This window comes from Orcinus orca, chromosome 19 (genome assembly GCF_937001465.1).
Source record: "Orcinus orca chromosome 19, mOrcOrc1.1, whole genome shotgun sequence".
Taxonomy (NCBI): Eukaryota; Metazoa; Chordata; class Mammalia; order Artiodactyla; family Delphinidae; genus Orcinus; species Orcinus orca.
The window spans coordinates 39,364,410-39,380,640 of record NC_064577.1 but is presented as its reverse complement, the minus strand read 5'-3'; the positions used below and the strand labels follow the sequence as shown (position 1 = coordinate 39,380,640).

Below are 16,231 nucleotides of genomic sequence, written 5' to 3'. Positions count from 1 at the left end.
TTGAACTCATGAACCAACAACCTCTCAGGTCTCCAAGAGGACCCCCCACCTCTATCTGCTGACTCCAGTCTCTGCGGTGGGACGGCTGTCTTCCACTCCCAGCCCTCCTGTGAGCTCCCCACCTGTGCCCTTGTTCCTAACTGAAGACCCTTCCCCTTGGCGGGGAAGAAGGAACAGCAAACAGCAGGTGGCCGGAGAGCAATGCCTGCTGTCCGTCCCTGCCGTGACTCTGCCTTCCTCAGACTGAGGGCTACTCAGTCTCCTTCTGCCCCTCCTCACTCTGAGCACAGCTTTAGGCGCCTTCTTTTATGAGTGGGGACAGTGTGTTATTTCTCCAAATCTAAGATCATCTTGAGGTTTGATTCCCTCAAAATCATGGAAAAAATATTGTTTAAAGCCACCCACCAGGGACGCAGCCTGCCTTCTCGATGCTCCCAACCCCCATCCCACCCAGTCACCCTCAGACACCCCACCCCCCTCCAGTCTCACTTGGAGGCTTTGCCACCCTTTCTCCCTTGTTCCACCCCCACTCTCTACTCCCTGACACTCCCCAAAGACAGTAATTCGCACCCTTTGCCCTGGCAGAGACCCTCTCTGCTCTCATTTCTGCCAGCCAGCCCTAGATTCCCCATCCCAACGTCACCTCAGGCCCCCTCTCCTCCTCTGACCCCAAGAGGAGGCATCATGCTGGGGGTTGGGACGCACCCTCTTTATTAGGCAGCAGGAAAGGGCTGACCTGGCTCTGATGGGTGGGGAAGGGCATCAGGAGCCGCCATGAAACAGCTCCAACCCATGGGTGACCAGAGCTGGGGGTACTTGCTGGAGAAGAAGGGACAGAGCAGGCATCACCCCCAGCCTTCCTGCTAGGACAGAGATGCATGGGCTCATCACTCCTCTTCGTCATCTTCTTGTAAGGGTGGCCGATTCCGCTTGAAGAAGCCAACCTGGGGGTGCACAGGGGCCGGGGACAGGGTGTAAAGGTGATCTTTAGGCCCCAGAGCAGCAGTGGAGGATGTATGCTGGAAACCAGCCTGTCACGAGGTCCTCGTCCTGGACCAGCACAGAACACAAACCCCACTATACGATCAAATGGAGGCCTTTCCCCATTTAGAGATAATGCAGGTAACAAAATTTTTTTTAATGTTTTGTTTCTTCTTGCCTGAATTTTTCTTAAGTACTGATGATTATGTCTCTATATGACTCAAGTGTGTGGTGGTATATATTTGATTATTATAAGTCTAATGTGTGGTTTTCCCTAAAAGCACTATGGCTTTCCAGGGTTTGGACACGTGAGTTTGAGAATGGCTCACATGTTGTCCGGGCGCAGAGGAGGGAGTGACCCAGCAGGGCCTCACAAGGAGCAGGAAGCGGGGTCTGGATCAGACCTGGGTCTCCCACCTCAGTCGGGGGTGGGGGGGAGAGGACAGAGCAGGGAGGAGGTGAACCCTGTCCTTCTCGGTGGCCAATGGATTCCTGAAGGCAGGGCTCATTCCCTGGGACTCCTGCCCTCAGAGGGAATGGGTCTAAAGGCCTTAGAGTTTCTTCAGGTGCCACCTCTCCCAGGGATCTGTGCCCTGGAAGAGGTCCTCTAGAGAGTGACATTCTAGTAGTGGAGACGGAGATCAGATGGACCCTGGGGCACCTACTTGGGCCACCATCTCCCTCTGCCTCCCTGCGGGGTTCCCCCCCCCCGAAACCCACCCTCCCTTCCCGCCTCACCTTCCACATGGCCAGGACCAGGAACGTGAGCAACAGCAGGCCACCCAGCACGCCTAGCAGCACCCACCAGATGGGAATGTCTCTCTCCTCCAAGACCCGAAGCAGCTGTGTCTGCACCTGAGGGCAGACCCGCGGGTCTCCTCAGTCACCGGGATGCAGACCTTCCCAAAGACTCAAACTTGCAGGGCTGGTGACCCCCAGCTAAGCCACCTACTTGTCCCAGCCCGCAGACCCAGGGAGGCCCCGCCCCCATCCTGCTGGGCAGGGACACAGGGGAAGGCCAATGGGAGACCCGCGGGACCCCTTTCTGCCACCATCCTTCCACACTCACCAGAGCTTCCCCGCTGGGCAGGCTGAGGGCGGGCACGGCGTAGGGAAGGGAGGAGACGTTGAACCAAGCGTGCGACTGCAGCACAAACTGATCCAGGGGCCTCTGGATGGGGTGGCGGTGAAAGCCATTTACACGAGGCCTATTGGTTGCGGGAGTACCGGCCCCAGACTCCCCTCTGGGGAGATCTGCCCCCAGCCTAACCCCGTCCCCTCCAAAGTAAACTCTGCCCTCACTCTCTCCCGCCCCCGAAGCCCCGCCCTCCCCCAACACACTCAGTGCCCGCCTCCAGAGGGCCCCGCCCGCCCGCCCGCATCCCGGCCCACCTTTCGGAGGCTGGGCAGCGACAGGAAGGCCAGCACCGTGACCATGACCCGCTGCCCGCGCGCCATCTCCTGCAGCTCACACTGCACCACAGTACAGGGCGCCGAATCGCAGCTCTGAGGGGATGTGTCATTGGTCCCCAGCCCCTCCTGACCCATCACCCTCTCACCGTAGGACCCAAGACAGAGGGGGCTGGGGGGTCAGGGAGCTCAGGCCGGGCCTCCTCCTCGGGAAGGGACTCAGATTCAAGCTTGGGACGTTATCTCTGAATGAGATTGCTCCCACAGTCCCGGAGATGCAGGGAGAGGGAGGAAAGAAGTGGGTCAATCACACAGCGTTCAATACCCAGCCTTTCTGTAAACCTGCTTTGGCGTTTATTCATTTTCTTCAATGTACTGGAAACCTTAAAATATGCAAGTGCCCCCCACCCTGCCCCAGACACAAGCCCAGCACAAGCCTTCCTATTCACTTGGAGGACTCTGTGGGACCACGGTGGCCCACACGAGGCCTACATCACACCCCCCGCCCCTCTCCGTCCCTGCCTCCCATCCCCTCTGCCCCTGGGCGCCAGGGAGGCCGCAGCTGGAGACCACAGAGCCTGCTCACCACAAAAACTGGACCTTGAAGCCTCGAGGGCTGCTCCTGCTCCGGCAGGAGCGCCTGTCTGCGGTCCCGCTTGTGATAGGCCTGGGAAGGGCTGGAGGTGGGCAGCCCCCAGTCCAGCTGAGGAGGCAAAGAGGCCATCAGGTCCGACACTCTGCCCATCTCCCAGCCCTCCTAGAGGGGCCCTGTTTGTTGGGCTGGGGACTCACCCAGGCTCTCACCTTGAGGGGGTTGGGAGATGGTTGTGGGGAGCACTGAAGGCCTCCCCGGGGCTGTATATCCAGGATGTAGAGAAGGTCGGAGGGCTGGGACTGGCCGGGGAGGCGGAGGTTGAGGCGGAGGCCGTTTACAGCACCAGGGCCATTGTTGTGGAGCTGGCGGGTGGTGGCGGCAGGATGTTAGGAGGCTCGGCACCTAGCCCGGCCCCTGGGGCCCGCCCACTCCAGCCTGGGGCGCGGAGGCTCCTCCCTACCTCGTAGGTGTGCTCCACTTTGGGGCCCCAGCTGTCCGAGCTGTTGTCTCTCTTGCTTTCTTCTGCTGCCACCACCAGGGAGGCTGGAAAGGAGTTCCTGCAGGGGCCCGACACTCCCAGAGTGAGCTTGATCCCCTGACTTGGCGGGGGGCTTTGCCCAGGACCCCGGAACCTTAGGTCTGTGCCTACCAACTCCCTTTTCCATCCCTGGCCTCTCACCCTCTCAGCTCCACATGGGCCTCTGCCCGAACTGGCACATCCAGCATCACCATCTCACTGTTTGGATTCTGGCTGTTCTTGCTGTAAGGGAGGGGGATGAGGAGAGACAGATCAGGGACACCAGGCCAGTGAACACGAGGACTCTCTGGGGCTGGGCCAGAATTTCAGAGGTCTCAGGAAGAGCTAACTCCACAAACAGCATGCCACACTAAAGTTAGACCTAGACAAGAACTTCCTCTAGGGCTCCAAAACTCAGAAACAAGTCTCTGAGGAAGAAAGGGAAGAGGGAAGAGTCTAAAGAGCAGGCATCCCAGAAGACCCTTATGTATGGAGGGTGTCTGAGGGTCTCTGTGTGGAGATCAGATAGGGAAATGGAGTGCTTCCCAGTCTAGTACCTCCTGATCTGCAGCCGGAAGGACACGTGCTCCCCAGCCTCTTCCAGGTTCCCCACACTCACTAACATCGTGATTCCTATCTGAGACATGGGGAGAGCCAAAGTCACTGCCCAAATGCCCACTCTGAATGTGGCCTGTGGACCTCATCCTCCAAGGTCACCATTATTACCTCCATTTTGTTCAGAAGCCCACTCAGAAAGGGTGTCACTCACCCAAGAACACACAGCTAGGGAGTGGGAGGACCAGGATTCTAGCCTGGAGCCATCTGACTCCAAACCCAGCCCCTAAAACCCAGCTGTCTATGAACCCCTGGTGGAGGAGACCCAGCACCCAGGACTGGGCGGCCTCACCTGGGCGTTCCTCTTCATGGGGTTGCCCAGCTCACACAGCACCACCTTGGTCTCATTCTCCCTCTTCTGGTTACAGATGATCCTCTCAAAGCCCTTCAGAGAGGCAGTCCCGAGACAGAAGATGGTTACAGAGCATCCCATATATAGTTAAGCTCCCTTGGAAAGTCAGGGAGAGGAGGATGCCAGGGTGGGAGTTCAAGGACTGTCACATTCCACTTTATGTATTACTGCAGCACCTTATTCTTTTTAATGATTTTTTTTTTTTTGGAAATAAAACCCACAAAGCATTACATGGAGTATAACCCCATTATTATAAACTACGTCAATAAAATAAATAAAGTGTTGATGCTGAGAAAAAAGACTGGAAGGAAATTCACCAAATGTTAACAGAGGTTCCTGTTAACATTTATTTCCTGAGCCATTTTTGGTTTGGGTTTTATAATTGAGTTCTTGAATTTTTTGCTATTAGCAAATGTTCTCTTCCGAATTAAAAAGAAAAAAAAAAATCACAGCTTTTAAAGGAAGGCATAAGAGAAGTGGGAGCTCTCAGGTGGGAGATGAGAATCAAGGCTCCTGCACCTTCCAGGTCCCCGACTGTGCCCCGGGGTGGGGGCCTCACCTCGATGTTGCTGAGGGCCCGCATGTAGTGTGCGCCTGGAGGCAGGTGCACAGCCAGCTCGGCCTCGTAGGCTCCCTCACCCTCGTTGGCCGCTTCCATCTGCAGCTCCAGCACGTTATCAGCTCCAATGAGGAGCGGGGAGCCTGTCCTGTGGGGAGAAAGGAGTAAAGCCGAGGAGGCTGGGTCCAAGCCCAGGGTCTGGGAGGAGGAGAGGGGCTGAGGACAGAGTATCAGGAGCCAGGTGGGGAGGGGGTGTCATAGGGGTAGACAGGGCCAGGGTTGGGTAGAGCGGGCGGTCTCCTCACACGCTGGCAGTGAGCTGGAGCTGTGGCACACACACGTCATCTTCCCCACAGTCCAGAATGATGCGGGTCTAGAGGGGGCACATCAGGTGTGTGGGTAAGTTTGGGGGCACATCAGGGCTTAGGGAATTAGAAGGTCTGAGAAGGAAAAGGAGGTTGGAGATGACGTCAGAGCTTGGGGGTTTGCATCAGGGTTTGGGATGATGTCAGGGCTTTGATAATGACATCAGGGTTTATGGGTTTATATCAGAGTTTAGAGGTGACATCGACATTTGGGGTTTACATGAGGGTATAGGGGATATTGAGATTTGGGGGTTTTCAGCAGGGTTGAGAGTAACATCAGAGATTAGAGGTGACATCTAGGTTTGGGGGTTCACAATATGATTTGGACACTAACCCTAACCCTGACTTTCTGGGTGGAGGGGTCCTCCACCTCCCTCGCCTGCACCTGCCCACCCCTACCTGTTCCTGGATGTGGGTGTCTCCATGCAACATGAGAGCAGGGGCTAGTCCATCCTTCTCAGGCTGCAGGGACACATTGAGGCTGAGCACGATGGGGCTCAGCTTGTCCCGGAAGTCGGCCTCATCCTAGTGAGGGGGCAAGAGTCAGGCCATCTTGCTACCATGTACCCTCATACGTGTGTCCCCCTGACCACCCCGTGCAGCACCCAGCCCAATGCCCCAGGGCTGGATGAACAGGCTCTGCACACCCAGCCTTGCCCATTCCCAGCCGGGCATACTCGGAGGAAGGCCTTGGTGGTGTGGCAGGTGGGGCCGTGCCTTCCGCTCAGATCCAGGCCCAGGACCGTGCTCGCCTGTTGAGAGGCCAGCAGTAGCACCCGCCGGCCCTGGCGGGGCTTCTGCCGGTCCAGCTGCAGCTCAGCATTTAGGTCTGGCCGGGCAAGCAGGGAGAGTCAGGGTCTCCCCGGCCAGCCTCCAGGGGAGCCCAGGCCCACCTCCCTCCTGTCCCCATGGTGCCACTCACGCAGCTTCTTGGGAACGTTGTGTCCAGTGGCTCCCACACACATCTGGATGTTAAAGCTGCAAAGATGTGAATGGGGCTCAGGGGCTACAGGGTCCCCACACTGAGGTCCCAGATCCTGCCTGGCCCACGCCCTCTGTCTCCTCACCAGCTCACTGGTGTCTCGGTCAGGGGCAGGACACAATTCTTCACAGCAGGATTCAGCGAATCTTGCACCAGCAGCTGGACAGTGGCCATCACCACCGGCTGAGCCCTGGTGGGATGCAGGAAGCTTGCCTTGTGGCCCCGCCTGGCCTAGTCTCCTCTGATGGTGTGGGTCCTCCCTCTCCCCGCCCCTGGAGTCAGTGCTCACCTGTACACAACAACCTTGTTGGCCCCGTAAGCTCCCACCAGCAGGTCTATAGACATTGTGGGAAGGAAGAGAGGTGTCAGAATTGTTAATTAGAGGGGGTATGGCGTCCTCACCTCATCTTCCCAGCACTTCCCCACACTTCCACCCCCATAGAAGGTTTGTTCTGGCCCCCCAGCCCCACAGACAGGTCAGAGCTCTCAGTCGGGCACCAGGTCAGGTTCAAGCCCCTGGCTGTGTCTCAGCATCTCCAGCTAATGCCCAAGAGCCCTTCCTGTCTAGCTGGAGGCAGTCCGGGGGCACCTGGGTATCCATTGTCATCGATGTCTGTGGCACCTCGAAGGGAGAAGCCAAAGCCAGAGCCTGTGGGGAAGGGGCTGTCCAGGACCTGGGAAGGGTGTGAGTTAAGTCCCTCACTCTGACCCAGGAACACCGACACTTGGCCTCGACCGCTGGCACCCCCATAGGGGGCGGCCACAGCAACATCTGGAAGGAGCAACAGAAAGGGGGTGGCTGTTTGTTATCCAGTCTCTCCAGATGTAAAACTTTCCTGAGCTCCTTCTCTAGGCAGACTCCAGGGGACCGGGAGAGGAATGCAGAGGTCTGGGTCGAGGAGAGAGCTGCCCCGCCCTCCAGGAGTTTACAGTTGGGTAGGAGGGAGACCCATCAAGTCCGATTATTGTAAAAACAATAACAGCCCTCACTATCTATTGAGGAAAATATAATGACATGATTTCACTTAATCCTGAAAATTAGCCATTATTATTCCCATTTTAGATGAGAAAATAGAGTCCCAGAAGATTAAGTAACCAAGACCTATTAAATATTTGCCCCTTCTTCACCTGGGGGTCTTCACCCCATTCCACTCCCACCATGCAAATCCACAGTCATACCATGGGCTCGTCATCACTAATAACTTTTAAGATCACTCTTGAAAGTTTAATAATCATCATAATCTTATTAATCTGTAAGAATTCTTTGCATGTGACAGCAATTAAAATCTTTGATATATATGTTGTAATTGTCTTTCCTTTGTCTTCTGACTTTATGCTATGTTTCCTGTGCAGTTGTTTTCTTTTAAAAATCTTTATTGATTTTTCTGATCGAGGTACACAGAATTCATCCAAATAGACCATCAGACCAGTCTCGTCCTCAGGCCCTGGGCCTCCACTGTCTCCTGACCTTTGGCTTCCTCATCTCTTCATTTATTTTCTGATCATTCAGTCACCCTCACTGTATCCTCAGCCATCCTGCCCCATTGCCAGTCCTGGGCAAGCCTGGCCAGACCCCACCATATGGAGCACAATGAATTCCTGACCTCCAGCCTTCACTAGGGACCTTGGTGCTGCCCAGCAGTCCCTTGGCGTTTTCTGCTCAGCACCTGTTTCAAACCTTCTCCACTCAGTCAAGCTCCTAGCCCCCCACTTCATTCACAAAGAGAAGCAGCCCAACTGTTGTGTTATAACTCCACACCCACTTTTTCCTCCCCTCCCCATTTGACCCTGGAATAGGTGTCCCTCCTACACCTGCCACTGGGCTGAGCATCCCACCCCTGCCTCCCTCAGGCATTGCAGGGACCCTCCTCCAGCTCACTGCATGCCCCCATTTCCCCATAAGATCATTTTCCTCCACATTCAACTTACTCCATATTCTTTGAAATTAAAATAACCTTCCCTCGACCCTCATCTCCTTTCAGTAATCACCTTTCTCTTTTTCCGTTCACAAACTGGTTGAAAGAGTGGTCTACCCTGGCTGCCATCAGTTCTTCCCCTCCATTCATACCTTGTCTCCTGGCATTCTGGCTTTGGTCCCTACCCAGCCCTGAATCGGTTCTTGTCACTGTCACCAATGACCTCCTTCTTGTTAAAGCCCATGAATACTTACTTCTCCAGCCCCATCTAATTGTACCTCTCAGCAGCATCTGGAGCCACTGACCCAACTTCCTCCGGCTTAAAGCACTCTTCCTTTGAGTTCTGGGCTATCAGATCTCCTGGTTTCCCTCCTACCTCTCTGAACATTCCTCTGTCTCCTTTCCAGACTCACTTTCTCTGGGAGTCCCCTAAGTGCTCTTGCTCCCTAGGGCTCTGTCCTGGGCCTCTTCACACTTCGCAAGCTCCCAGGACCTCATTGACTCTCCCCAATCCCCTATCTCCCGCTCAGACCTCTCTGCTGGAAGTGGGGGAAGCCACACCCAGATGTTCTCTGGATACGTCTGCCTAATGCTCCCAAGCCCTTCAAGATCAAACAAGTACAGAGAATTCCCTGGCAGTCCAGTGGTTAGGACCCGATGCTCTCACTGCCAGAGGCCCGGGTTCAATCCCTGGTCAGGGAACTAAGATCCCGCAAGCCACACGGCACAGCCAAAAAAAAAAAAAAAAAAAAAATCAAACAAGTCCAGAGCTGAATTGCTGATCTCACCCCAGACTTGTTGCATGGCTTGAGTTCCAGGCAGTGAAGAGAACCATCACCCACCCAACTTCTCTCTCTCTTAGCCCCACATCCATTCACCCATCAAGTCCTAATAATCTAAGTAGTAAATATCTTGCAATCACCTTCATCTCTAACTCCGCTGCCAAAGCCCACATCTGGGTGGTCACCACCTTTTGCCTGGACTAATGCAAACAAAAACCACTGAGTCTCCTTTAACTCTCTCCTGCTCAAAGCCTTTCCTGGCTCCTGCTGCCCTCGGGTCAAATCCATGATCACTGTGGCTGTAAACCCCTGTGTAGCAAGTGGGGCTCCTCTCATCCCTTACCATTGTAGCCATCCCGGTTGAGGTCGCCCAGAGGCGCGATGGCTGAGCCAAATCGCCCATAGAGCTGCGTGCCGGTCAGCAGGAGGCTGGGGGCGCCCAGCGCGTGAGGGCCTCGAGTCTGCAGGAACAAGTACACGCGCCCCACCTCGGCCAGCTTGCGGCCAGCACGGCTCTCCATGTACAGTGGCGCGCCCACCAAGAGGTCATGCCTCCTGCAGGCCCGATGGGTGGTTATGTGGGGAGGGGGGCTAGGGGGACGCTGCGGGCCAGAGCCCAATCTCGCCCACCCTCGCCTTCCCGCTGCCCTCGGTGGTCACGTGGGAGTGAGGGCTAGGAAAGGAGGAGACCGAGGGCAGTCAACGCCTCTGGTAATTTGGGACCCAACTGGGTAGGGGTGGGGGCGCCCAGCTTCTCACCCGTCCCTGTTGACGTCAGTGACGGCCACTGAGTGCCCGAAATACGAAGCCATCTGCAGGAAGCCCGGCCGCACCTTACTTTCTGTCCCCGGACTCGGTACCCTCTCTTGGACTTTGCCCCCACCATGTCCCGCGGAATATTCTAGGGTCTCAATCCCCCAGCCTTGGCCACCCCACAAGGGGACCCGACCCCCACCTGCTCTCCATGCAGCCGGTGCAGCGTCTGGTGGTACGAGCTCAAAATTTCCACCTGCGCGGACAACGCACAGGAGCGCGTCATTGTCGCCCCCGCCGCAGAAGGGCAGGAGGTTTAGGTTGGGGGTATCAGGCTGAAGAGTAAAGTCAGTGCCTTCGGGACACCGAGCGGTGGGCAGAGGGCACTCACCGCTCCCAGGGTCCAGCTCCAGGTAGGGGCACCGACGACAAACTCTGGGGAGAGCCGAGCCCAGCCAGTGAGGTCCTTGGAATCTCTACCCGCCTCCCGCCCGCCATTCCTCATCCCAGGGAGATTTCGGCGCGGGTCTTGGAGGTGCTCCTTCCCGGGCTTCCCCAACCCCCGCCCCTAAGCGAATTTCTTGCCTGTAGTGTTTGGATTCCCGTCGAAGTCGCCTACAGCCACCGAGTACCCTGAAGACACAGCGCGAATTAGCCTTTCCGGGAGGGTGAAGCAAGGAGGGGGCCGGGAGGGAGGAGACTCTGTCTAAATCCTGCATTGTGTAGACGGGAAAATCGAGGCCACCGAGACCTGCCCTAGGCCGTGAAGCGAATCCAGGGCGGGAGGTCGAGGTGGGGTGTATGGGAGCTGGGCGGTCTGCAGAGGGTGGGGAAGGGGAGCTGCGGGAGCAGAGGATGGGGACGCCTTAGCGCTGGAGCTGGCCAGCCAGGGTTGGCAAGGGGGAGTTCCCACAGGGGCAGGACGTGACCGGCGGTGACACTTAGAGTGCTGGGAAGCCTCGAAGGGAGGTGCCAGGGTTACCCCGGTAGCCGTCGAAGTACTCTGGGTGGCTGTAGTCAAAGGTGAGCTGCTGGGTGGGCACGTGCCACAAGAGGGTGCCCGGGCGGTAACTCGAGATGATATCGCCAAGTGGAGCCCGCGCCAGGAGACCTAGGGAGCGAGGGACAGCTGATGTGGGGCCCCAGACGCCTGGGGTCTACCCAGGCCGAGAGAAGGGAGGGAGGTGTACGGATGGGCACGTACCTAGGAAATAGTAGCCGCCAGGGGCCCCAAGCACCAGCTCCCCAGCCTGAAAAGGAAGCCCTGGAGGTGAGAGGGGTTCCTGTTTGGGAGCCTCCCCCACGCCGTTTATGATCCTTACTCGCCTGAGTGACCACAGAGCTGAAGCCGGCTTCACAGTAGCGCTTGTCTCCGCCTAGAGGAGGCAAGAAGGAAGGGTCTGTGAAGAAGCAGGCCCTGGGGCCTGGGCGGGGCCGGGAGGTGGAGTCATATGGGGGCGGGGCCCCGGGGTACGGTGGCGTGGCCTTTAAGCGGCTCCCGGGCCGGGGGCGTGCGGGGTGGAGCCAGGAGCTGGGTCACTGGGCGATGCCAGGCTGAAAGCAGGGTTTGGGGGAGCTGGTGGGAGGGAAGGATCAGATTAAGGGCGGGGCTAAACCACCGCGAGTGGGCGGAGCCAAAACGGAGAGCAGAGCTCACTGAAGTAATTTTTCTGGTAAACTCGGCTCATGATGTTGGCCCGGCAGGGTGAGTACTCTGCGCGGCCGCTGTTCTGCAGCTGAGCCACGAAGCATCCACCTACGGGCGTCTTCTCAGCCTCCTCGGCCTTTTCCAGGACGTTCCAGTGCTGCCAGGGGGCGCAGGCCTGAAGCAGGGCCACAGGAGAGTGGGGAAGGGGCGGGACTCGGGTTCCCCTCCTCCACGTGTCCCCGCCCTCTGTCTGCTCCCTGAGCCCAGTCCCGTAGCGCCCACCACAACGATGTCGCTCCAACTAACGACCGACGCCCCTAGTCCTTGACGGGCCTTGAAGGTTTGGAAAGTTTGGGTGCCTGCGCTTCGCGTCTCATCATCTGGAGGGCACAAGAAGGGGTGGGGTGCTGAAGCCCAGCTGTCCGCTCTCCCTGTAGCCCCTCCCTTTCCCTCCTTGTGCGAGACTCACTGAGGTCGAAGGGCAGCGAGGTACACTGGTCGCCCTCGGCCTTCCAGGGGCACAGGAAAACGCCGCCTGTCTCCTCCTGGCTGCGGCCCAGGGTCCGTGGGGCGCCCACCACGATGGACACGCTGCATAAGAAAGCTAGGTGAGCGCTGCGCGGATTCCGGCGTACCGCATTCCCCAGTGCCCGCGCTGGGAGCACTACCCGGGAGGGCAGTGTGCCTTGGCGGGGCGGGGTCCCTGGGTCATCTTTTCCTCAATGAAACCTCACAGACCGTAGAGGCCAGTCTTTTCATTTTATGGTCAGTGAAACTGACTTCCAGCGAGGGAAATCATATGTCCACAGCAACCCGCGGAATTAAGGGTAAAGCTGAGACCATAACCATCTGGTTCGATTTGAACACCTGGGGTTTGATATCCTTGCCTTTAGAGACCTCCTAAACTCTTTACACATCTACATTCCCCAACACCTGCCGCCAAAAGTCATGGGTTTATATGCACCCTAATATGTCTGTCTGAACTGTTATCAGATCCCTTCCTGAGGGTGAGTTTTAACGGCGAAGAATTAAGCTAGTGGTCACCTCTAAAGTGGGTGGTGGGGTGCTGACACCTCTGAGGACTCTAGTAGATCTAGGTTCAAATCACAGCTGTACCGTACATAAAAGGTGGACAATACCAACCAATAAATGCTGTCAGAAGTAAATGAAATAAACGTAAGAGGAGCATTCAGCACAGTGCCACCCAAATAATACATAACAAGTGCTCGAAAAAATGCTATAATTTTTTTTTTTTAGTCTGCAGAATGTTTAAGTAATGCCCATGAGACCAATATCTGTGGAAAGGAGGGGAAAGAAGCACGAGTGGGCAGAGGAGGGAGCGGAGCTGAGATTCAGGCCCAGTAACAGCCAGGGGCTAATGCCCTGGGAACTCTGGAGCTAGAAGGACCCTTCTGAACTGTCTGGAGTTGAGGTGAGAGAGCCGGACCTTTACCTTTCCCCTCTCTCCACACTCCTCATCGATCAGTCATTGTTCCTAGGCCACATTTGGAAGTGGGGGAGCTTTGGGGGAGGTGGCTCTCTTCAGCAGAGGAAATTTCCCAAGGGGCTGATACTTGAAGGCCATCTGCCATTGCCACTCCCTGAAGCTGGACATTAGTGTCCACTTCAATAAGTAACTAGCTCAGGGTAGTTCCTATCAAGAGGAAGAGCCAGGACTCTAATCTTAGCTGTCTGATTTTGCAGCCTGATCCATCCCAACCATGAATGCCCTATTGCTTCTTTTCAAGTATCTATAATTTTTATGGGGATGAGGGGGTTGGAATAGAAAAGCAAGGTGGGGGGGTTGTGGATAGACAATTTTATAGTTCTGCAAGTCAATTTAAGACATGTGCTCCTCTCTGTATTTCAAAAGGATGAGGGTGGAGTGGGTCATAAAACTGACCCTTGGGGAAAAAATAAAGCATCAACTTTTGTCTTCCCTTTGTCCTTGCTCTGCCCAGCTCCCCAGTGCTGCCTCTCGTTGACACCTTCACCTGAGCTAGTCCCTCCCCAGTATTCCTAACAAGAACTCAGCCCGAATAGACCCTAGAAATCGCTTTGCTCAACCTCTATCACAAATGGGGAACTCAAGACCCAGAGATGCAGTGATGGTGGGGGAGTCCCCCAGGGCTCACCTCCCACGGCTGTCCTTGTAGAAGTCCAATGAAAACCCAAAGTAGCTGCCATTGGGGCCTGTGTAGAAGGTGAGTCGCACCGGGTCCAGGTTCAAGGCCCAGGTTGGAGGTGCAGCACCGGGTCCCAAGAGCAGCTGCACCCACTCCAGAAGCCAGAGGGCATGAAGTGGACACAAAGCTCTGGCCATCTTCCTTCTCCCACAACCTCCTAGGCAGGAATGGGTTAGCTCCTTCCTCTTCCTTTCAGTTCCACCACAGGAAGTCTTTTCTTATCAAACTGAAACCCACTTGCTGAGTAGTAGACAGAGTAAAGGGCTCTAGGTCCTGGACCCATACGGTTTCTAGGATTGCCAGGAAGGGGGTGAGGCCACTCTGGGGGGTGGATGCTTATGGCTGAAAGTCGACTCCTCCCTTTTTTTGAGAGTATTTTATCATCAAGTCCTGTTGGTTCTGCCTTTCAACTATGTCTCTTGAATCTTCACCCCATTTCCACTACCACCATGCTAGTCTAAGCCACCATTGCTTCCTGCTTGGGATAGTGCAATCATGAACCAGCTGGTCTGTACACCTCCACTCTAGCCCCCAGTTCTATAGTTCCTCCTCCCCCCACACAGCTGCCTGCACTGCTGAGGCACATTGTGACTTGGTCAGAGGTGGGGGAAGGAGTGAGGAAGCTCCTGCCCCCTGATAAGACCTGAGGCTGCTGTATCCTTTTGGATAAGGCACTTATCCACTTCCTCCTTCTAGGGCCTTCGGCAGCTTCACTCAGCCATATTGGTACAACAGCTTCCTCACTCATCGTCCATCTGGGGCCAAGTCTTAATGTGGCCACAGCAATGCAGCCAGTGCTGGGGGAGGGGTGGCAAATGGCTCTTGGCTGAAGGGGAAAGGAGATGGGGATAAAGTGGAGTCATTCCAGGGTGTTCTGGCTCACAAGCTCTGAGATTTGCACCAGTTGTTCAATTGAAGGCAGGCCTCACTCTTTCTTGGGTGACAAGAGCTTTTGTCCAATCATTAAGACTTGATTCTAGTGGGGTCATTGCCTAGGGGCTGCCTCCCCCAACTCCTCAGGCTGGTACTCTGCGGTTAACACACATGGGCACAGCACCGATCACACCGTTCAGTCATGGTCTGTTCACTGGATTTTGTCCATGAATCCCGTGAGAGTGAGGTTCCTTTCTGCAGCCCCTAGCCAAGAGCCCAACATATTGTAGGCGTTGCTGACAGACAGACTGAATAGAAGCAGGCACTGAGGATGGAAGAAGCAAACGCAGGCTCACAGAGTGGAAAGAAAAGAAATAATTTTGAGCAGAAAGATCATTTTCTATGGATGCTCAGAGGAGGAGGAGTGCCAAGTCTTATTGGCATCTCATGTCTTCCCCAAAAAGCATGTTGTCAGGAAGGAAATTCAAGAGATCTGCTAGGGGTAAAGAACACAGTCACATTTCCTTTTGCTCTATATTTTCTGATCAAACTTAACCATCATCTTACCCTGCCCAACTACCCGGGCCATTCTGGAACCCCTTCAGCACCTCCCTTGCCCTCATAATTCACCGCCTTAGCACACAGCACAAAATCTTATCCCTTTCTAGGTTAGAAGCTCCTTGAACTTTAGTCTGGGCCTTCTTCACTGCTGAATTCCCAGTGCCAAGCTCATGGCAGGCACATAATACTCAACTCAGTCATATACTTACCTTCCACCCTCCTACTGTCCTCATCTGAGTGGTATTGTATTACTGGTGTATACTGTATAGCCCAAAATTAACTCACATTTCACTAACATTTTTAATAAATTCTCATTCTGTTCAAGGCATTGAGTGGGAAGAGATACAAAGATAACTGTCAAGGATCCTTAAAAAACTTAGTCCAGAGGGAGTTAAGACATGAACACATATAACTGCAGTGGAGGGATAGTAAAGGATGCCTTGAAAAAGGTAGAGATGATGCCTAGCTGAAGTCATTTATTTGCTCCATCATAACAACCCTATGAAATAAGTACTATTATGCCCATTTTATAAATGCAAAAACTGTGGCACAGAGTTTTAGGTAAATAGCCCAAGTTTACACAGCCAATGAGTGGCAAAACTAGGAGTCAAAGACATTCGTGTCTGAATTCATGTTCTTAACCATTGCACTACATTGCCTTTTGTCAGAGAATGAAGAGGGGGACTTCCCTGGTGGTCCAGTGGTTAAGAATCCGTCTTGCAATGCAGGGGACGCCGGCTCGATCCCTGGTTGGGGAACTAAGATCCTACATGCTGCGGGGCAACTAAGCCCGAGTGCCGCAACTACTGAGCCCACGTGGGCCACAACTAGAGTCCACACGCTCTGGAGCCCACACGCCACAGCTAGAGAGAAGCCCGAGTGCTGCAAGGAAAGATCCAGAGTGCCGCAACTAAGACCCGACTCAGCCAATAAAGAAATAAGAGAATGAAGGGGTTTTTAGACATAGGAAATAACATAAGCAAAGAGAGCAGCAGATGGACATAGAGGTCAGTTATAGAGAAAGGCAAGTAGTCAACATAGGGTGTCTAAAGGGGAGGACTGGGGCATGAGAGTGGAATGGAAGGCTGGGGTCTAATCACTGGAGGTCCTTGAATATCTTAAGGAATTTGAACTTT

General features: G+C 55.0%; 1 protein-coding gene across 2 annotated transcripts; it reads right to left on the bottom strand.

Moving 5' to 3' along the window:
- Nucleotides 1–694: 694 nt before the first annotated feature.
- ITGA2B (integrin subunit alpha 2b) lies at nt 695–14,568 on the bottom strand. 2 transcript variants are annotated; one of them, XM_004285979.4, is made up of 30 exons: nt 13,611–14,568; nt 11,945–12,066; nt 11,758–11,855; nt 11,485–11,650; nt 11,154–11,203; nt 11,032–11,077; nt 10,810–10,938; nt 10,413–10,460; nt 10,219–10,262; nt 10,030–10,083; nt 9,834–9,886; nt 9,418–9,629; nt 6,966–7,148; nt 6,666–6,711; nt 6,462–6,566; nt 6,317–6,372; nt 6,072–6,223; nt 5,794–5,919; nt 5,335–5,402; nt 5,030–5,177; nt 4,411–4,503; nt 4,061–4,140; nt 3,666–3,746; nt 3,447–3,543; nt 3,196–3,348; nt 2,978–3,094; nt 2,374–2,487; nt 2,051–2,152; nt 1,720–1,836; nt 695–944 (listed from the first exon to the last, which is right to left on the bottom strand). In XM_004285979.4, the coding sequence occupies exons 1-30, from the start codon at nt 13,796–13,798 to the stop codon at nt 888–890; spliced, it is 3,105 nt and encodes a 1,034-aa protein (XP_004286027.1). In that variant the 5' UTR covers nt 13,799–14,568; the 3' UTR covers nt 695–887. The 2 variants fall into 2 exon arrangements, with proteins under 2 accessions (XP_004286027.1, XP_049558327.1); XM_049702370.1 differs by lacking the exons at nt 11,485–11,650; nt 11,758–11,855; nt 11,945–12,066; nt 13,611–14,568 and having other exon boundaries at nt 919–1,050; nt 11,032–11,167.
- Between the last annotated feature and the right edge of the window lie 1,663 nt (nt 14,569–16,231).

Bases quoted from the DNA above. Each gene is read 5' to 3' on its own strand.
- ITGA2B (XM_004285979.4), bottom strand. From the start codon at position 13,798: ATGGCCAGAGCTTTGTGTCCACTTCATGCCCTCTGGCTTCTGGAGTGG. The intron at 11,078-11,153 runs GCGAGTAAGGAT...CTTCCTTTTCAG, and splicing joins TCAGCTCTGTGGTCACTCAG to GCTGGGGAGCTGGTGCTTGG. The intron at 6,712-6,965 runs GTGCCCCCGGAC...CAATGTCTATAG, and splicing joins CGATGACAATGGATACCCAG to ACCTGCTGGTGGGAGCTTAC.